Source organism: Rhagoletis zephyria, unplaced genomic scaffold (assembly GCF_001687245.7).
Source record: "Rhagoletis zephyria isolate East Lansing unplaced genomic scaffold, Rhagoletis_zephyria_1.1 Rzeph_scaffold_02173, whole genome shotgun sequence".
Classification (NCBI taxonomy): domain Eukaryota; kingdom Metazoa; phylum Arthropoda; class Insecta; order Diptera; family Tephritidae; genus Rhagoletis; species Rhagoletis zephyria.
In genome coordinates, this window is record NW_016159257.1 from 65,850 (window position 1) to 88,740 (window position 22,891).

Consider the following 22,891-nt stretch of genomic DNA (forward strand, 5'->3'; position numbering starts at 1 on the left):
TTTTCATTCTGATCATTTATGTATACATTTGTCTATATCTATCTCGATTCGTTTTGCCTGTTACAAACAACCGTTATGTGAACAAAGTTATAATACCCTTGTGCACAAGTGCGCTCGGGTATAAAAATAATAGGAATCAAATTTTGCTACAATTTAGTGATACAAATTACAATTTGAATTACATTTTCATATGAAATTGGAAAATGCAATTATCAACACTGCTTCCGTCTATCACAACATGATCGATTTTAGTTCTGTTTGTTTACAAATTATCCAGTAACTTGCCAGCAGCTCTCCAGTAACTTTGTTTCTAAGAATTCGCTCTCATAGAAAAAATTTCCAAAAAAGTACGCGAACGCAGATCTAGTAATAATTTGCAAGTTTCATGAACAGCTGATAAATTGGTTGTTTATTCGCAGCAAATTCCTAATAAAATAATATATTTTATATTTAAATGGTGTTATTTTGTGAATTTCAGGAATAAAAACCCACAAACAGTTCCTTTATTAGTTTAAATTTAATGAAGCAATATGCGATCAGCTGTTTTTCATACTGGCAAATTCTTACAAGTAAAAATTTATCAAGTAAAATCCAGTAAAAACTTGCAACTTCAACCGTCATTTTTCTCCTAGTTTGCAAGTTTTGCGTACGAAAACGACAAAACATGAAAATTCGTGAAAACTTTTACTGAATTTTACTGGAAATGAGTAAACAAACACAACTTTTGTTTCTCGTTTTCCGATCTGGGGACAGCTACTTAACTTCCTTAATATTTTTATGCTGGAACCTGGTACTAGGCTACGGAGTCTCTCGTCCACAGCAAGTCCAACACTGAATTTGCGTTTAATCGCATGTTTTGGATGGCGGTGATGTCAGTCTTTGTCTTTTCGAGGACATCAACTTGCCGGGCATAGGCACCTATTACATTGCTATTTTATTGTTAATTTTTAGATTCGAATAGCCGAATATCAACGCTCTATTCGCATAGTCGGATTTTTTACTCAGATATTCGAAAATTCGAATATCCGCATAAAACTCCCAGCCTTAGTATGTATCTTATGGTTTTATACCAAATTTCTAAGTCTCGCATGCTTTTTTTCTTAATTTTTGCACTCAGGAAAATAACAGTTTTTTATATAAAGTATATACTACATCTTATCAACTTTTCGTCGTTTCCTTGTTCTTGCAGGATATAACGACCCCAGGACAACAACGTGCAATGACGAATCGTCAACGGAGTCGAATATATTTCCAACAACACCACCGTCAAATTACGATCATATGTTAGAAGAGGTAGATAAAACTTCTCTTAATTATAGTCACTGTTATTTTGCTAGCAAGCGCAAGTTTTGAGAAAAAATCCCAAACTGTTAAGCCTTCAAAATTTTTTTTTTAGTCAACTTAAAAAAAAAATTATTAATAAAGCCTTTATTTTTTTCAACAGCTGAAAGTAATCACCCGTGAAAACGGTTCAAATAATGGACGTCGGGATTCCTTGAACAACTCAAGCAACAACATTCTTTTGTCATCGCTGGAGCACCTTTCCTTGAGCGATAATATTACCATTCAATGTACAGATCCCAATTGCCAAGAGATTTACATGTGCAACGAGCAATTAATGCTACAACGACAGCAAAATTCAACTTTAAACGAACGCAACAATTTCAATGAATTTGGGGAGCAATCGCAAACATTAGATCAAAGTCAGCTTAACAACGAGTTTAGCAACTCCGACGACGAGTGTGAAGACGACAATCGTAAAGAATCAATTGATTCGACAGAGCTTCTAATATCAACGAAGATGGCAGCGCCAATAGCAGCATCAGCAACACAGAACAACTCAAATTCTATGGAGAACGACTACAGAGGCGATTGTGAGCAATGCGAGACGGGTAATTACAGCGAGGAATGCACCGATGAATGCAACACCAGCAACAATGGCCAAGCCAATAATGGAATAAACAGCAATGATTTTTTTGATCCACTCATCAACCATAGAGGATATTGTAGTGAAGGTAAAACTTAAGTGGCTGTTAGACGTGGCAAGTGCAAGTCCTTTTCAAAAGTTTGTCAAACTCAAGAATTTCCAAAAGAGATTGCAGGAGCAGTTACACCTTGCATGTAAAGTGGCTTTCGAAAGCAGTTTTTTTATTTCTGAAAATGAAACTTTCCGATACAGCTTTTTGTATGTTTACACGGTGAATGCAGACAAGCCCACTTTCTACTATGTTATCAGACATTTTTATGCTTATAACAAAATTACTGACCTGAAAAATTGTTTAAAAATGCTCAAATGCACAAAACAACCACAAAGTATCTAATGCAGCATTTTTGCTGCATTTAAAATGTAACATTTAGCACTTTCGAACATATGTTTTTGAAGAGCGTTCATGCTATCACGTTTAGCAAATGTACATTTACGCGAGTTCGAAATCGTATGCTTTTGAAAAACAGCCGTGTTCTAGTCGCTTATTCAGATCCGTACCTATTACGATCAATTCACACGCAGAAGATAATGTGCAAAAAACCCTATTGAAAAGGAAAAAATTTATTTTAAACCAAAAATTCAATACAAAAACTTGAATTGTTTTAACCATAACCGAACATTTGTTTGTGTATATATTCATTTGTCCGTGCTGTCAATTAAAATTTCCTCACTTAATTAGGAAACGAAACAAACCGAGTTGATCACAAATTGATCCAGATTTCTATCAGCATCACATCGATGTTGAATTTGCGTAACTTTTCTTTATCCAAATAATGTAAAATAATAAATGAAATCTCGATCGGCGATCACTGAAACGCAACTAGCCACTGTATACGCGAAAAAGCAATGTTGCCACTTTTTCTCATTAAACCATGTTCGAATCGTGGAAATTTTGGAAGATCACAGGGTTGCTTTTAGCATTTAGATTCTTAATGCAAAAATGGAGTTGCATTTAGGTGACGAATTTTGTATGGATAAATGTATATTTAGAGCTAAATGCGCGGAGCCCATAATGCTTTAATATTTATATTGTTCATATCAGGAGAATAAAATTGCTAGTGCAGCAAGAGCAAGTTCAATTTATTTCTGAAAAGCGATTTGCGTAATTTCAGTTGCAGTTACACCTTCCAATTTTTATTTTCGGAAGTGATTTCTACAAATCTGCATAAAGCACTTTCTGGCTGTTTACACGGGAATGTAGACTTTCGATTTCGCATATTGACAGCAAAATGCGTAGAAAAAGTGCTTGTATTGCCACATTTGATCGCACCTTTATTCAGATCGTGAAATCCTACTAATATTATAAATGTGAAAGTTTGTATGATGGTATGTCTGGATGTTTGAGAAACCATCACGCGGAAACGACTGACCGAATTTTCATGGAATTTTGTATGCAGATAGCTTATGGTCCACTTATGGTGACTGAACTGATTTGCATTAAATTTTGCACACAGATAGCTAGATTAGAAAATAGGCTACTTTTCTTAAGAGTTGCCACCTATTGAAAAAGTTTAATTTAATTAATACGCGGAAACGACGGAACGGAAATGCATAAAATTTTGCTTACTTACTTACTTTTCTTAAGAGTTTCCACCTGCTAAAAAAGTTTAATTAAATTGAGAAGTTCGATCAAATATTACAATACAGGGGTTAAACGACAAAAGTTTAAGAGAGCTTAATTTCGGAGATATTTTTGAAGAGGGTTGCCATCCTATCCTACTATTATTATAAAGGTGAATGTTTGTATTTTAGGGTGTTTGGATGTTTGGAGCTCCATCACGCGGAACGACTGAAGGGATTTGCATGGAATTTTGCACACAGATAGTTTATGACCTAGATTGGAAAATATGCTTCTTTTTTAAGAGTTGCCACTTGTTAGAAATGTTTAATCAAGTTAATAAATTCAATCAATTATTAAAAAACGGGTAACAAACGAAAAAAAGTTTAAGCAAGCTTATTTTCGAAGGTATTTTTGAAGAGGATCGCCTCCTGTTTGAAAATGAAATTTTGCACACATGGGTTAAAAAATTGGCTACTTAACCGCTTTCCCAATCACAAGCAAAATTTGGCACACTTACTACGAATTTCCCAAGGATGGTCTTAGACTGAAAATAATTGGAATTTTCATAATGCATACATAACTCTGGAAGTGTTTGTGGGAGAGTAATGGAGATATGTATGTGAAATCAAATTCATACTCATGGAAAAAAATGGGTGTGGCAACTCCCATACTAACTGAAACTTTCATATTGCATATCTCTTCAAATATTTGGGGTACAGTACTCAAGCTTGGTATGAATATATGTATGTGTGTGAAATCAATCCCATACTCATGGAGAGTTATTGGACAAGGGGCCGTGGAAACTCCCATGCAAATTGATTTCTTTTATGCTGCGTATATCTAGTGTTTATTGCAGAGGACTGGAACTTGGCACCTGGATAATAATAATAATATTAATCCCAACGGTTTTCATCCTCCATTCCCGCCCATCCGCACGAGCGGCGCAGTCCGCATGACGAACGGAACCAGTATTTTCAATTTTTGCGCCGAGTCACGATAGGTAGGAGTTTGCTAAGTGTCGAAATATAAAACTGTTCAGCTACAGAACTAAATTCATCAGCTGATTTTATGACTTTATGTTAATAATTCATTTATTGAGAGAGGACAGTATCGATTTCTTAATTTCAGAAATAGGGGACAAAAGTGTATTGATACCCGGGAGGGAACATTAAGGCTAACTTCACCCAGAAGAAGCGGACTTGAAATTGAGCCTGTCAGTTATTTAACTATAAAAATTGTACCAAGCATTTGCCTGTGACTGGCAAGTGCAGGAAGATTTATAAATTTTAATCGGCTCGTATAAAGCGGAAAGCTATTTGAGACTAACTAATGTTGTAAACAGGGTTTTAGTGATATAAAGGTCACAAAATTCACAAAATTCACAAATGCAAGTACACCTTTAGCCTTGTTGACTGTCATATTAATGTGAAGATTAAAATTAAGCTTAGGATCCATTGTGATACCAAGGTCCACAAAATTGTATACCTGCTCCAGGTTATGGTTACCTATTGTATAAGAAGAGGTATGAACAGTTCTTCGTGAGAAGCACATTACTTTACATTTCTTAAGATTTAGAGGCATAAGATTTACTTCACACCAGTAAGCCATGCNGTGTGGCAACTCCCATACTAACTGAAACTTTCATATTGCATATCTCTTCAAATATTTGGGGTACAGTACTCAAGCTTGGTATGAATATATGTATGTATGTGAAATCAATCCCATACTCATGGAGAGTTATTGGACAAGGGGCCGTGGAAACTCCCATGCAAATTGATTTATTTAATGCTGCGTATATCTAGTGTTTATTGCAGAGGACTGGAACTTGGCACCTGGATAATAATAATAATATTAATCCCAACGGTTTTCATCCTCCATTCCCGCCCATCCGCACGAGCGGCGCAGTCCGCATGACGAACGGAACCAGTATTTTCAATTTTTGCGCCGAGTCACGATAGGTAGGAGTTTGCTAAGTGTCGAAATATAAAACTGTTCAGCTACAGAACTAAATTCATCAGCTGATTTTATGACTTTATGTTAATAATTCATTTATTGAGAGAGGACAGTATCGATTTCTTAATTTCAGAANAAAGCTCCTGGCATAAGCAACGGAGTGAGTCGTGCAACTCAAAATTAGTTTTACAAGCTTTCAGAAATAGGGGACAAAAGTGTATTGATACCCGGGAGGGAACATTAAGGCTAACTTCACCCAGAAGAAGCGGACTTGAAATTGAGCCTGTCAGTTATTTAACTATAAAAATTGTACCAAGCATTTGCCTGTGACTGGCAAGTGCAGGAAGATTAATAAATTTTAATCGGCTCGTATAAGGCGGAAAGTTATATTGAGACTAACTAATGTTGTAAACAGGGTTTTAGTGATATAAAGGTCACAAAATTCACAAAATTCACAAATGCAAGTACACCTTTAGCCTTGTTGACTGTCATATTAATGTGAAGATTAAAATTAAGCTTAGGATCCATTGTGATACCAAGGTCCACAAAATTGTATACCTGCTCCAGGTTATGGTTACCTATTGTATAAGAAGAGGTATGAACAGTTCTTCGTGAGAAGCACATTACTTTACATTTCTTAAGATTTAGAGGCATAAGATTTACTTCACACCAGTAAGCCATGCTGTTTAAGTCTGATTGTGTTTGTGGAAGAATACTGGAACTTGGTATGGAGTTGTATTTATCAATTTCTCATGGAAAAAATGTGAGTTATTACAAAAATTAGGCATATCACCTCCCATATTACTAAAAATTTCTTAATACATATCTCTGGAAGGATAAAAAATCTCTGGAAGTATTTTAAATTTGTTATGGAGATCTATTTTATAAGTGCCGTATTGACAGNGTGTGAAATCAATCCCATACTCATGGAGAGTTATTGGACAAGGGGCCGTGGAAACTCCCATGCAAATTGATTTCTTTTATGCTGCGTATATCTAGTGTTTATTGCAGAGGACTGGAACTTGGCACCTGGATAATAATAATAATATTAATCCCAACGGTTTTCATCCTCCATTCCCGCCCATCCGCACGAGCGGCGCAGTCCGCATGACGAACGGAACCAGTATTTTCAATTTTTGCGCCGAGTCACGATAGGTAGGAGTTTGCTAAGTGTCGAAATATAAAACTGTTCAGCTACAGAACTAAATTCATCAGCTGATTTTATGACTTTATGTTAATAATTCATTTATTGAGAGAGGACAGTATCGATTTCTTAATTTCAGAAATAGGGGACAAAAGTGTATTGATACCCGGGAGGGAACATTAAGGCTAACTTCACCCAGAAGAAGCGGACTTGAAATTGAGCCTGTCAGTTATTTAACTATAAAAATTGTACCAAGCATTTGCCTGTGACTGGCAAGTGCAGGAAGATTAATAAATTTTAATCGGCTCGTATAAGGCGGAAAGTTATATTGAGACTAACTAATGTTGTAAACAGGGTTTTAGTGATATAAAGGTCACAAAATTCACAAAATTCACAAATGCAAGTACACCTTTAGCCTTGTTGACTGTCATATTAATGTGAAGATTAAAATTAAGCTTAGGATCCATTGTGATACCAAGGTCCACAAAATTGTATACCTGCTCCAGGTTATGGTTACCTATTGTATAAGAAGAGGTATGAACAGTTCTTCGTGAGAAGCACATTACTTTACATTTCTTAAGATTTAGAGGCATAAGATTTACTTCACACCAGTAAGCCATGCTGTTTAAGTCTGATTGTGTTTGTGGAAGAATACTGGAACTTGGTATGGAGTTGTATTTATCAATTTCTCATGGAAAAAATGTGAGTTATTACAAAAATTAGGCATATCACCTCCCATATTACTAAAAATTTCTTAATACATATCTCTGGAAGGATAAAAAATCTCTGGAAGTATTTTAAATTTGTTATGGAGATCTATTTTATAAGTGCCGTATTGACAGAAAAAATTTAATTTAATGGAAATGGGGGATCCGGCTTCGGCCATATAATCTAAAGCTCTCGGGCTGCATACATAGTAGCTCTTGAGGCATTTAGCTACAGTACTGAGAAGTGATATTTTATTAAAGACAGGTTACTAAATTTGAGTTGGAAATACAGTAAAACCAGCTTAAGTACCTTACGAAAAATGTCAGCTTTTTGAGGTACTTAGGCTGGTTGGGTACTTAAAANATGAGAAGTGATATTTTATTAAAGACAGGTTACTAAATTTGAGTTGGAAATACAGTAAAACCAGCTTAAGTACCTTACGAAAAATGTCAAGTTTTTGAGGTACTTAGGCGGGTTGGGTACTTAAAAGAACCCGCTTAAGTACCTCGATGCGGGTACTTAACCGAACATAATTACTGATGCAGTTACATCTTCTTGTTAACTTACATAAATACTTGAATAACAACATTTAATGAAGTATACATAGTTTAAAACCAAAATCGTAGCATTATTTAAACACATAAACAAGTAAAGAAAAACTTTATAAAAAAAATATTTAGTGCAATGGTATATCATTTTTACGAGAATTAAATTGTATAAAAAGTCTAAGTTGTTGTTTGCCACTTATGTTCATTTAATACCATATAACCTAAGCTTAAGATTTTGTAGATTTAAAAAAAAAATCATCATAATTTCAAACTTTTTTCTGAGAAATGTTTTTTGAGTATACAGTTTTATAGCCCATTCAATTTTAGTGTAATAATGGGAAAGTTTCAAGTGGCTAAAAGTTACCGTTTATTTTTTAGAATTTTTTTACCGAAGGTGTGTAGCGCTGCTACTGAATTTGAAAATACGTAAATATTTTAAGGAATTTTAAAAGGGCACTTTAAAGGGGAAAATTATAAGTAAAATTGTAAATGGGGCACGAAAAATTTATGTACTTAGGCGGGTTGGGTAAATAAGCGGGGAAGTACTTAAGAGAGGGATTTTCTCTGATTATATTAAAAAATTCACGGTGTCCAAAGATGTTGGTTACTTAAGCGGGTTAGGTACTTAAGCGGGGGAGTACTTAAGCGGGTTTCACTGTATTAGCACCCGCCGTGGCACCTCCCAGAAGGTTACACGTTCACGCGGCGTATCCCTGGAACATTTTAAGGTAAGCTTAGAGGGATTGATATCTTTCGTATGCCTAGCGTGCAGGCGAGATTTTATAATTTCATAGTTTTAAACGGCCTAAATACCTTAACTCGCTTAAAAAATATAGAGCTAAAAGAAAATGGGCACATAACTAAAATATAACATCATTCAATGATTTTTCATATTTGTATAAAAACATGGGGTGAACCCCGCGGGTGTACATATAAATTTGAAAAGGAAGGAATCTCACTTATTCATATCTTGTCATACAAACCGTGCAGCTACAGTGAGACTTTGCCATAAAATCTGCTTCCAAATATACATATGTACATATCGCACACCTAGATCTAAAGTGCGATTAACTGAAAAAAAAATGTGGGCGATTTTTTCGCATGAATCAGTTCATAGAACTTACATCCAATTAATGAAAATATTTTTTTCTTGATGATTATATACACTAACTAAAAAACTATTGTTATACCTGTTTTTGTATTGATTGCGTTGAATCTGTACATTCAACAAGCAGTTAAATTTCCCTCTATAAATTTTGAGTTAGCTCACTTTAGGTCTAGGTGTGGGATATGTATAGGGCTGCCAGACGTTCCGGTTTTCCCGGACATGTCCCGGATTTAGACTATTTGTCCCGGTGTCCCGGTCCAACCGTAAAATGTCCCGGGTTTCGTTTTAGTGTCCGGGTTTTTGATTTGATTGCACAAATTTGAATAAAAGTTCAAAAATCACTACACTAAAAGAAAAAACGCATAGTAAACATGAATATTTTCTATTTGATTATCGTTTAAAAATGTTCGTAATTAAAAATAATACTTTCATAACACGCACGCGTGGTGTTGATTCCAACTCAACATTTAAATGCACATTTACATGTCTGGCTGTAGCTGAGTGCGCGAAGATGCTTGCCAAAATTTGCTAATTTCCAGAGGGTCAGGGTTCAATTCCCAGTACAACCAGCATGGAATTTAAATGCTTTTTTAACTTAATTATGAAAAAGCAATCGGTTATTGCAAATCGCTTCATTTTAATATGGGCGTATTTGAATTGAATATTTCTATACTAATACTAAAATTTGTATACTTAAATGTATTACGAGTTGGGTTGGTGCTCTTTCATATGCGTATTTTTTAATTTAGCAGGCTTTTTTAATTCTAAACTTCTTTCTCTCAGTGCACCGGTTTAATTTGTGAAATAGTTACATTTCGAGATAGTTGAACTTTGCACAAGCAATAGTTGATGATTAGTATACATATGTATACATATGTACCTAAATACGTTCAAAATGACGTGCACAGAGTTTTACAATTATATTAACGAAAAGACAGAAGTTTTGAAACAAGTTCACAGCAAAGAAAAATACGACTGATATTTTAATGTTATCTTGTACTTAAATTTTTTTCTTTCATGAAACCTAGAGTACTTATAAGTACAGTGTCGTAATTATTGGCTCGGAGGCTTTTTCATCAGATCACAATTTCTAATCAGATCTTTTAGAAAATTTTTGACAATGTAGCTTTTGAGCCAATTAATAAAGTGCAAGTCTGAAGTTGCCAGCAAATTTCGTTGATTTTTAGCATTTATTTTTTTTGCTGACAGTGTCTTCATATACAAAGAATTATCGAACATAGTTTGTATGGAAGAAACTCTCAGTAAATACCAATAGCAAAAATCAACTAAAATTTAATGGGCTGCAAAACTACATTTTAAAAATTTTGATAAAAAGTCTGATTAGAATGTTGCAAATTTGTATCCAAATTTATTGAATTTTCCCGAGATTAGCACAAAGTTTAACAATTTTATTTTTATGTTTTTTGATATATTTAGTATAAACTCTATTTTTTTATAAAGAATAAAAAAGGTTCATGCATTGTGAAAAATTCTCTGTGCTTTAGTTGTGATCAGTTGTTTTGTTTTGTTGGCGTACGTTGTAATGATCTCATGATCTCATGTTTTTATGTTTTTGTTTTTGTCTATCAAAATAAAATTTCACTGCATCCTTTCGCACGTCGAAATGAAAGGGAAGGGAGCGAGAGGCCCTCCCTAAAGTGTCCCGGTTTGGCAACAGAGATATCTGGCAGCCCTAGATATGTAGTAAGCGTGCTTCAGTTTCAATTTGACAGTATTAATCTGAAATATCTTAAAAATTAATTCTTTCTTACACCCACACGCATTTCAAAATTGTGCCCAAGTATTAAAAGGTGGTATTTTAATAAGATTCGGTGTTAGAAATTATTTCACTCTTAAACTGTTTAATTTGAGTAGTGGGAAATACCTCTATCGCTCCCACCTCCCGCATAAATTTTTCACTCTCTAATAATAAATTACTTAACTAAACTGCCATTTAGTCTATTTTCAGACTAATACTTCCAAAGCAATTTTTGTCTCGTAACGTAAATACTCAGGGACCGAAATTAATCGTTATCATGAAAACCACGGTCATTTTTAATCGTTATTTTATGATTTTTATTTTTTCAATAAAAAATAATCGTAATTCTTTGATTTTTATTTTTCAATCTAAGTATATCTTATTTCTAAACGGTATTTTTCTGTTACCAAACGATATCTCATTTAAGATTTAATCAAATTTATTGAACGATATCTTAATTTGAAGAGGAGAAGCTTACGTACATGCGAAAAATAGTCTCGTGGTTCAAATTTAGTTATTTCTTAAAAAACGGGGTTTTAAAAAGCTGAAAGCAGTGTATACGTTCAATAAAGCGGCAAATCTTCCATAATACTCTGTCAAATTGAATGATTCAAACACGATTTTGAAGGAAAGCTTCCCTGGTTGAGGTAAAAAAAAAACTTTTTAATATGGTTTCCATTCGCTTAAAATTTTAGTGACTTAAATATATATCGAATAAAATATTGCAACAAATTCTGAGCCTGAAAGGCATTTAAATGCACTCTTAACCAGAAGTAATAGTTTTGAAGAGGGTTGTCAACTATTTAAAGATTTAAATCTCTATATATATGTATGTAGAGATCTACGCTGCTTACGTAATACCGAGCATAGCTCTAGAATAGATTGTCCTGTGTTTGTCCCTACTAAAGGAAAACTGAAAAAATTTTCTGAACAGAAAATTCCGGAAAATTGATTTTCCATAGATTTTGTACACAATTTTTTTTTCATTTCTTTAATTTTGATCGTAATATTAAAATTGAAATGGTTTCCCCGGTTCAAAATTGTATCAATTCTAAACAATTATGTAGGTTAGGTTAGAGTGCGCTATAAATTATTACCGGTTCCATTTACAGTAATGAACAGCTTTGAGTGCTTGTGTCGCGAATTCATGCAGGTAGACCTCAAAGGAACCAGTTCCCTAATAACTTAAATAAAAGCGAAATCCCGATCTGCATCGAAAAGTGAGAAGAGTATATCGAAAATGGCAATTGAAATGCCTTCTGACGACCAAAAAACCATAATTAAAGCAGATAAATGTGTCACTGGAAGTTGGTGAAAGTATTGTACCCAAATGTCCCAATAAAACAAAAATATTCGATTAAAAATTAATCGTTATTCTTGGATTTTTATTTTTTCGATAATTTTTAATTGTTATTTTAGGATTTTTATTTTTTCAATCAAAAATAATCGTTATTCTTTGATTTTTATTTTTTCGATCATTTTTAATCGTTATTTTTTCGATCATAGTTTCAGTGATAATCTTGTCTGATCCTAGAAAACCAAAAAAACTTGTAGTGTTGATAATTACAGCAACAAACGTAGATCTTAGATAACCTCAAGAACCACAAACCACAAAAAAAGTTCAGCAGGAAAATGAAAACAAAAATTCTTTGATTCATTGCAGGCATATATGTAATACTCCTATATTGGCCGTAAGAGCAGCGTGGCCGTTATGCTTAAATTTAAGCAAAATTGATTAACTTTTTCATGTCTGTTAAAATGTTAAACTTTTAAATTTATTTTAGGAAGACTGTCATGCAGATCCCATATAAAGTTCCAGTAAATGTTGCTCTACGCAATTCCCGATCTGCGGTCGTCGCACTTTCAAACCACCGAGTGTACTTCTGCCATGAAATCGCTTCTCATAAAAACCATTTGCCGTTCGGTGGCAACTTAGAACTTTAGGTCCCTTCATTTACGTGACAAGATCACGCACATTATGGATAACATGACACCAAACTCCTTTTTTGCATGCATTCAAAAAACTAGAGAAAGGGCAGTATAGTTAGGAGAATGTGTTAAAAGCCTGAAAGAATGTGTAATAGTTTTCAAATTAAGTAACTGTTAGACTATAAAATCCTTATTCTTGACGACAAATCTCGGCCTTAGAGAGCCTTTACTTATTTACCTGCTTACTTTTTATTTCTATAACCAATTTATCAGGAAGAACAAACAGTAACTCCAAGCATTTTCGTTTTATAAGACCCGTTAAATAAGATGCTTAATTTTAACGCGATTTGTAAAACTTTTTGAAAGATTTTGTTAAATTTTTTTTCGGCTGTGCCAACACTGAGTAAGAACTAGTACCGTCCGAAAACACTACAGTACAGATATATCAATAAACACGTACGAAAGAAAAGGAATACGTACGTTTATAAATAAACATGTACACAACACATATACAAAAACGGCACTCAAGTACATAATACATTGACAAAAACGGTACTAGACTGTCTCGCTTTGATTTCGAAATGCTTACACATTGGGAAGTTAGCTTACTGCCAATATAGAAGTATTACATATATGATTGCAGGTGATTGCATTATTGGTACCAGTTATGGGCAAAATTTGCTTTACTAAAAATGAAGTGCAAAGTATTTAGGCATTTATGTTGTAGTACTATTTACTTAAGTATTTTGGATGTTACTAAATACCGAGTAGGTTAGTAAATTATTACTTATTTTCACAGCGCTAAATACTTAGTCTAAAAGTATTTAGTTAGTTTCACCAAACGCACCACCGCGTACAAAAGTACAAAGTACTTTGGCTTCACAAACTACCGCATACAAAAATATTTCGGTGTTCTCGGGGCTAATTCGGCATTTTTGAGACTATTTCGAGATATTCGATATTTTAGGGAATATTTCGGGATTTTCGAGACTACTTCGGGGTTTCTAGAGATTTTTACCATTTTATAAAAAGTTAGAAGTATTGGGTCACTGAAACTACGATTCACAATGAAAATGTGTTTTATCAATTTTCGAGAGTGAGGAAGTAATCTAAGCAATTTTTTATCGCAAAAAAATTACACTGTAATGAAGTGCCATTAATATTGACTGATTGCCCGTCAATCAATCAGAGGTTAGACAATGTGCATAAGTTTAAAACTTTTGTCCTCCGGCCGAACCACTGTGCGATGGGTTGATTTGGCCCAGCTCTTTTTGATCTTTCTTCAATCATTACAAATATGTACATATACCACTACATTAGTTCGTATTAAAATTCAACAAGATTTCAATTATAGAAAACCATTACAATCAAGAAAGTTGTGATAATCAAATGCAAGATGATTACCAAGGCGAACGATGTAACAGTGACAGCGACGACGGTTGGAGCAGACATCAGCAAATGTCAAATAGTCAAAGCCATCAACAACAACTGCAGACACAATCTTACGAGTACGGCAACCAAAATTCGGCCCAGGAACGGTCCATCACACCGGAAATAATAAGCAACAAATCGTCAAAGGAAATATACAAAGATTTAGCGAAGCAGTGGGGCATAACGTGTAAGATGTCAGACGCGTGTCGGTGCATGGAATGTCAGGGTCATTATTTCGATTGCGAATTTGACGATGTAAGTTTGAGTCATCTGTATTTATACATACCTATCGTCGCTTGGCGCGCAATATCTCATATAAGGCTGTGCTTCAAAATATTTACATTACTTTTTTCCGTTTTTGTATTCGCACAGAATGATCATCAGAAAACGGATGGTGGACTGGGTGCGGGCACACCAATGTTTATCAGCGAAGTGATGCACGGTTCCGCATGTAACATCCTCTAAACTCGCGTATCTGGAACATAGTTCTCAAAACGAAATTTTGTGGAAGTGCATGAAAGTCCTTAGTGCTTAAAGCGCAGTTAGTCAACGACGTAGCGTAAACGTAGGTTGACGTACGTAGCAGCATATCAAATTTACTGTTTATAGAGAGAGAGAGAAGCAATGGCAACGTCACCGCCATGCGGTGGTGAGTTTTCGTTAACACGCGAATCCCATAAGGTAGATCGTGGCTACGTCAACCTACGTCTACGTTACGTCGTTGACTGTTTGAGCTTTTAGTTGCATGCACTTTTAACGTATGAATACACATACAAACATAGATTTAAGAAAAATATTTGTGTACTGAGAATATGTATATTTATATACGTACAAACGTACGTACATAGACTACTTTACATTGACGCCACTGCATCAATTACACCAACAGATAAAACAAGCACATAAAACAAGCAAGCACTGCATAGATACTTTAGAGCGGGTCGATTTATAGGGGACCAGAAAAACGGAAAATCGTATAAGCGGAAAATGCTCTACGGACCATTCCGAGCAAGTTTGCTTAAGAAACTACGGGTCTAAATCCAATTTCCAGCCAGCGAATTTATAGGGGAAGTTTCATATCAGGTAATACAAAATTTTGTGGGAAAAGCTTAAACAAATAGCTAATCTATTAGTATCAGGGTACAAAAATCATTTTTTTTTTTTAATACATAAATGATCAGAATTAAAAAAGAAATCGATTAAACGNAGAAAAGCTTAAACAAATAGCTAATCTATTAGTATCAGGGCACAAAAATCATTTTATTTTTTTTAATACATAAATGATCAGAATTAAAAAAGAAATCGATTAAACGTCTGTGCACAAGATAACTCAATTAAAAATTGAGATATTTTAACGAAACTTGGTATGTGTATACTGAAAATAGGCAAACCCGGACAATAACCACGTCCACCTCCCATATAACGGTAGTTTTCAGAAATACGAAAACTTCGATATTTTAGTAACTACTGAAGCTTGTTAACTCAAAATTAATATTACAATGGTATCTCTTCGTTACCGCTTCACCAATTTCTCCCAAACTTGTTGGCCTTGTATAACATATCAAATGGCTGAAAATTTTGGGACAATAACCTCGCTTACATCGCATATAACAGTAATTAAAAAAAAATACGAAATTTCCATAAATCAGTAAAATAAATAAATCATTGCAATAACTCTTTGTCAAAAAATAAATTACCGATAAAATTTTGGAAAACGGGCGTGGCACCGCCCACTTATGACCACATATGTGTATCTCGGNGGTTACCGCTTCACCAATTTCTCCCAAGCTTGTTGGCCTTAGTACAACATATCAAATGGCTGAAAATTTTGGGACAATAACCTCGCTTACATCGCATATAACAGTAATTAAAAAAAATACGAAATTGCCATAAATCACTAAAATAAATAAATCATTGCAACAACTCTTTGTCAAAAAATAAATTACCGATAAAATTTTGGAAAACTTATGACCACATATGTGTATCTCGGTAACCGTTCTATCAAGGGGCACATACAAGGAACTGAACGATACGTTTAACTGCTAACCAGTGTTTCTCGGCGCGTAACGATAAAAAATCACGGTATACATTTTGTGCTTGCCACATAAAAGCAAAACTTTGAAAATTATTGAAATCGAACTAAAATTACGCCTACTTTTCATATAACGGCAAATTTCAGAATTTCTTTAAGCCTCGATATTTCGAAATTTAAGGACCCAATTTACTCACAGCAATTTGGCGATATTTGAGGTTATATTATGAGAACAACAATTTTTTTGTTTATTTCTACTTAGGGCATCGTAACTCATTTTCAATTTTTTTTTCTCATTTCTACTTAGAGCACCGTTGGTACTATTCTTCTTCTTTAAAATTCAATTTCGTTTGTTGCTATTCCATTTCTCTTTCCCGAGATATACCAGTTTTAATGTGCAGTACTTCGGTATTAGCCATGATGACTCATGCTTACGAAATGCAGTCAAAATTTGTCGAACTGTGTTATTTTCTAGGATTATTGTGAGTAAATTTACGTCCTTAAATTTCGAAATATCGAGGCTTAAAGAAATGGTGAAATTTGTCGTTATATAAAAAGCAGGCGTAATTTTAGTTCTATTTCAATAATTTTCAACGTTTTGCTTTTATGTGGCAAGCACAATATGTATACCGTGATTTTTTTAACGTTACGCGCCTAGAAACACTGGTTAGCAGTTAAACCTATCGTTCAGTTCCTTGTATGTGCCGTTTGATAAAAAATTATACGATTCATTTATTTTTTTTATTTAAAATATTGGAATTTGAGTTAAATTTTTAAAAAACATCATCGTCAATAATTTATAAATAACTGAGAACTTTGTTTGATTTACTTAAATATTATAATAAATGCAAACAATTGCCTAAAGATTTGTTGTGATTCGCGACAGTGCTAAATATTACTGAAACTAAGTTTTTTCATTTCATTATAACTATATTAATTGACCTTATTTGAAGCTTAAACACAGGTAGAAACTGTGCAAGAATAGCAAAGAGAAAGCTGTGATTGGTGCCGTACCACTAGGGAATATGCGTCCTTCTTCATCACGATTGGAAGCGTGATTTAACGACTGACGCAAAGTATTTGCTTCAAATGGCGTCGACAATATCGGATGGTTTTATTACAGTTGACTTAGCTCTGGGCTTATACCTCTATTAACAGACCCATAATCAGCTATGCGTCAGTGGTATGGTGGAGCAGACTCTCAATCAATAGCGTGGGAAGTCTGCTTGCTAAACTTCAAAGAACTATTGCCGTGTGCAGTACGGGAGCTTTCTCTACAACACCTGGCGCTGCTCTTGGTGCACTGCTGCACATGGGAAAGCCTTAAAGGCCACCTGCAAACTAAAAAGAAACGGATGTTGGTATAACCCTGAGTGGGATGAGGTGGAAGCTTCTGGCGGCAGAGATCTGAGCATTTGTGTATTTTCAATGCCACAGGATAGTACGGCACCATTACCTCTGTTTAATAGATTCAGCCCTGAGTCCGAATGTTGGTTTAATACCAGCACTGAGCCCGGACTTACACATTTACAATCCTCAAGGCCATGAACAACGTGGTGGAAAATAGATGGAGGGGAAGGAGCTTACGTGTCTGTAGTTACAGCCAAGCTGCACTTAAGGCATCGGCCAGACGTATAACTAATTCCAAACTAGTTCGGCAGTGCCAGCCTCAACTAAATTATGTTGGCAAACATAACGAGCTTGTTTTACTCTGGGTGCCAGGTCACTCGGGAGTTACTGGTAATAAAACATCTGACCATTTGGCCAGAATTAGCTCAGACCAGGTGTTCCTCGGTCCGCAACTAGTTATAGCACTTCGGCCGTCGAAGCCCCCATCATAAACTGGGTGAATACCTCAGAATACTTCCGCAGAAGGTCTATCTAGTTGTTTGCTCTCACTGAACAGACGGGACTTTAGACAACTTGTTGGACTGCTGACTGGGCATTCCTCGTGACGCAAACACCTTACTGTGATAGGCGTACATGACAACTCCATTTGTCCATCCTGCCTTGAAGAGCATGATACGCTGGAACACTTTTCGTGCTTCTGCCCGTCTTTGCAAGAATTAGGTATGGTATATTTGGCCGCAATGTGTTGAGAGAGCTGAGCTTGACACCCAATAATCTGATTAGATTTATTCATAAATCGTTCAGATTTTCTTCTTCTTCTGATAAGAACGTAACGTCCTCGTTGGAGTAAGAAAGTGAATAGCTTGAAGCAAGGAGGTGCAATCAATTCCACCATTTATAACACCAAATAAAGAACAAAGAGAAGGTAGTCATTCTGATTTCTAAAGACTTAGGATTAATATGAGGAGACGGGAATGATAGGATGGGATCGGATCGCAAAAATTTAGAGATCGAAGGGCGAACTTTAGGAAAACTTTTAGAATACGCTCAATTCTGTCAATTGAGAACTTGTAATAGGGTCGCCAGACAAATGCAGCGTATTCAAGCTTGGGACGAACGTAGGTTGAGCATAGCAGTTATAGGGTATAAGGATCTGAAAAATTAGAGCTGTTTCGCCGAATGAAACCTAAGGTAGCATACGATTTTGAAATTATGTAACTAATATGACTGTTAAATGAAAAAGAAGAATCAAAGATAACACCGAGGTTCTTAACCTCATCTACAGACTGAAGAAGTGTATCGGAGATACTATAGTTCTATGTTACACGTCGCGAATTTTTGAAAATGTTACCTGAAAGCACTTATTAATATTGAGGTAAAGGTGCGATCCAAGCACCATGATATAAATTATTGATCTCTTCTTGGAGGCGCTTTGCATCTTCAGAATTTTTTATACTCGAAAAAACTTTCAGGTCGTCTGCATAGAGCAAGAATTCTGAAGAAGAGAAACAACTGCTTATGTCATTTACAAATAGAACGAGAAGTAGTGGTCCCAAGATACTACCTTGGGGCACGCCTGAGGATGCTATGAACAGGTCAGAGGACACGCCCTCAATCGAGACCATATAACACCTATTACTTAAATACGAAGATAACCATTTAAGGAATACCGAGTGAAATCCGAGCGAAGCTATGTAACAAAAAAGTGTGTGAAACCTTGTCGAAGGCCTTAGAAAAATCCGTGTATACGCAATCCACTTGACGGCAAGCTGAAAGCGCTTCAATGCAGTATTCACTAAATATGGGTTAGTGACTGTAGACCGTCCAGAAAGAAATCTATGCTGGTCCGGTAGGATGAAACTTTTTATGGCAAAATACATTTTATCTTTAATAATCCCCTCAAACAGTTAGAGATGGTCGAGAGCTTGGAAATTGACCTGTAATTAGTTACATCATGCTTTTTGCCACTTTTAAAAATCGGTGTGATNCCTGCCCGTCTTTGCAAGAATTAGGTATGGTATATTTGGCCGCAATGTGTTGAGAGAGCTGAGCTTGACACCCAATAATCTGATCAGATTTATTCATAAATCGTTGAGATTTTCTTCTTCTTCTGATAAGAACGTAACGTCCTCGTTGGAGTAAGAAAGTGAATAGCTTGAAGCAAGGAGGTGCAATCACCAAATAAAGTACAAAGAGAAGGTAGTCATTCTGATTTCTAAAGACTTAGGATTAATTAGGAGGAGACGGGAATGATAGGAAGGGATCGGATCGCAAAAATTTAGAGATCGAAGGGCGAACTTTAGGAAAACTTTTTGAATACGCTCAATTCTGTCAATTGAGAACTTGTAATAGGGTCGCCAGACAAATGCAGCGTATTCAAGCTTGGGACGAACGTAGGTTGAGCATAGCAGTTATAGGGTATAAGGATCTGAAAAATTAGAGCTGTTTCGCCGAATGAAACCTAAGGTAGCATACGATTTTGAAATTATGTAACTAATATGACTGTTAAATGAAAAAGAAGAATCAAAGATAACACCGAGGTTCTTAACCTCATCTACAGACTGAAGAAGTGTATCGGAGATACTATAGTTCTATGTTACACGTCGCGAATTTTTGAAAATGTTACCTGAAAGCACTTATTAATATTGAGGTAAAGGTGCGATCCAAGCACCATGATATAAATTATTGATCTCTTCTTGGAGGCGCTTTGCATCTTCAGAATTTTTTATACTCGAAAAAACTTTCAGGTCGTCTGCATAGAGCAAGAATTCTGAAGAAGAGAAACAACTGCTTATGTCATTTACAAATAGAACGAGAAGTAGTGGTCCCAAGATACTACCTTGGGGCACGCCTGAGGATGCTATGAACAGGTCAGAGGACACGCCATCAATCGAGACCATATAACACCTATTACTTAAATACGAAGATAACCATTTAGGGAATACCGAGTGAAATCCGAGCGAAGCTATGTAACAAAAAAGTGTGTGAAACCTTGTCGAAGGCCTTAGAAAAATCCGTGTATACGCAATCCACTTGACGGCAAGCTNTAACACCTATTACTTAAATACGAAGATAACCATTTAAGGAATACCGAGTGAAATCCGAGCGAAGCTATGTAACAAAAAAGTGTGTGAAACCTTGTCGAAGGCCTTAGAAAAATCCGTGTATACGCAATCCACTTGACGGCAAGCTGAAAGCGCTTCAATGCAGTATTCACTAAATATGGGTTAGTGACTGTAGACCGTCCAGAAAGAAATGTATGCTGGTTCGGTAGGATGAAACTTTTTACGGCAAAATACATTTTATCTTTAATAATCCCCTCAAACAGTTAGAGATGGTCGAGAGCTTGGAAATTGACCTGTAATTAGTTACATCATGCTTTTTGCCACTTTTAAAAATCGGTGTGATTGATATCAACCACAAAGATCCCAGTACTCAGAGATTTGTTGAAAATAAACTTAAGAGGTGCAGCTAAAGCTGGACACTTTTTGATGAAAATTGTACTAAATCCATTGGCATCAGTCTGCGTTGAGTTTTTCATGCTGTTTATGCCTTTTGTAATGTCGTCCAAGGTAAGACGTAGGTGACCAAAATTTAAAGCTGTTTGATTGTTGGGATAACTAGAAGGGAATGAACTATCAACATCTTCACAAGCAAAATTAGACTTAAAAACCTCAGCAAATAAGTTGGCCACTTCTTGAGGCGAGGTTGCAAATTTTTACCCGAGGCAGACTGCAGACGGAACACCAACACAGGACTTGTTGGATTTAATGGAGTGCCAAAAAACATTAGGGCTGGTTTTAATGCTCGATTCTAACCTGAAGATATTATTTCTATAAAGAAATTTGTTAAGGAAATTGAATTTCTTGGATAATAGTTGGTATATCTCGAAAAAGATTTGATTCTTGGATTTAACGAGCTTTTTGTAAAATTTGTTTCGTTGGTTCTTAACCTTTTTTAGTTCACAGATGTACCAGGGAAGTTTGTATGGCTTCTTTTTGTTAATGGTGTGTTCATTAAGCAAATTTCAAACACATGAGACCTAAATACGGAATAACACTCATTGATATTCAAATCAGAAAACAAATGATCCCAACTTATTTCCAATAGGCAAGTGTTAAGCTTAGAGAAATCGGAAGTATCAAATTTGAAGGAGATTCTATCAGCTAATTTACTGGCGGAAAATTCGTAGAANTGCTTATGTCATTTACAAATAGAACGAGAAGTAGTGGTCCCAAGATACTACCTTGGGGCACGCCTGAGGATGCTATGAACAGGTCAGAGGACACGCCCTCAATCGAGACCATATAACACCTATTACTTAAATACGAAGATAACCATTTAAGGAATACCGAGTGAAATCCGAGCGAAGCTATGTAACAAAAAAGTGTGTGAAACCTTGTCGAAGGCCTTAGAAAAATCCGTGTATACGCAATCCACTTGACGGCAAGCTGAAAGCGCTTCAATGCAGTATTCACTAAATATGGGTTAGTGACTGTAGACCGTCCAGAAAGAAATGTATGCTGGTTCGGTAGGATGAAACTTTTTACGGCAAAATACATTTTATCTTTAATAATCCCCTCAAACAGTTAGAGATGGTCGAGAGCTTGGAAATTGACCTGTAATTAGTTACATCATGCTTTTTGCCACTTTTAAAAATCGGTGTGATTGATATCAACCACAAAGATCCCAGTACTCAGAGATTTGTTGAAAATAAACTTAAGAGGTGCAGCTAAAGCTGGACACTTTTTGATGAAAATTGTACTAAATCCATTGGCATCAGTCTGCGTTGAGTTTTTCATGCTGTTTATGCCTTTTGTAATGTCGTCCAAGGTAAGACGTAGGTGACCAAAATTTAAAGCTGTTTGATTGTTGGGATAACTAGAAGGGAATGAACTATCAACATCTTCACAAGCAAAATTAGACTTAAAAACTTCAGCAAATAAGTTGGCCACTTCTTGAGGCGAGGTTGCAAATTTTTACCCGAGGCAGACTGCAGACGGAACACCAACACAGGACTTGTTGGATTTAATGGAGTGCCAAAAAACATTAGGGCTGGTTTTAATGCTCGATTCTAACCTGAAGATATTATTTCTATAAAGAAATTTGTTAAGGAAATTGAATTTCTTGGATAATAGTTGGTATATCTCGAAAAAGATTTGATTCTTGGATTTAACGAGCTTTTTGTAAAATTTGTTTCGTTGGTTCTTAACCTTTTTTAGTTCACAGATGTACCAGGGAAGTTTGTATGGCTTCTTTTTGTTAATGGTGTGTTCATTAAGCAAATTTCAAACACATGAGACCTAAATACGGAATAACACTCATTGATATTCAAATCAGAAAACAAATGATCCCAACTTATTTCCAATAGGCAAGTGTTA

General features: G+C 35.4%; 1 protein-coding gene across 2 annotated transcripts in view; it reads left to right on the top strand.

Moving 5' to 3' along the window:
• Positions 1-14,735, top strand: part of LOC108366162 (TBC1 domain family member 5 homolog A) — a 65,974-nt gene extending 51,239 nt beyond the window's left edge. For both annotated transcript variants that reach the window (XM_017620476.1, XM_017620477.1), the window contains 4 exons: positions 1,190-1,293; positions 1,445-2,015; positions 14,052-14,383; positions 14,501-14,735. In XM_017620476.1, the coding sequence (XP_017475965.1) occupies positions 1,190-1,293; positions 1,445-2,015; positions 14,052-14,383; positions 14,501-14,593 (1,100 nt within the window). In that variant the 3' untranslated portion in view covers positions 14,594-14,735. The remainder of the gene's footprint in view (positions 1-1,189; positions 1,294-1,444; positions 2,016-14,051; positions 14,384-14,500) is intronic.
• The last annotated feature ends 8,156 nt before the right edge of the window (positions 14,736-22,891 follow it).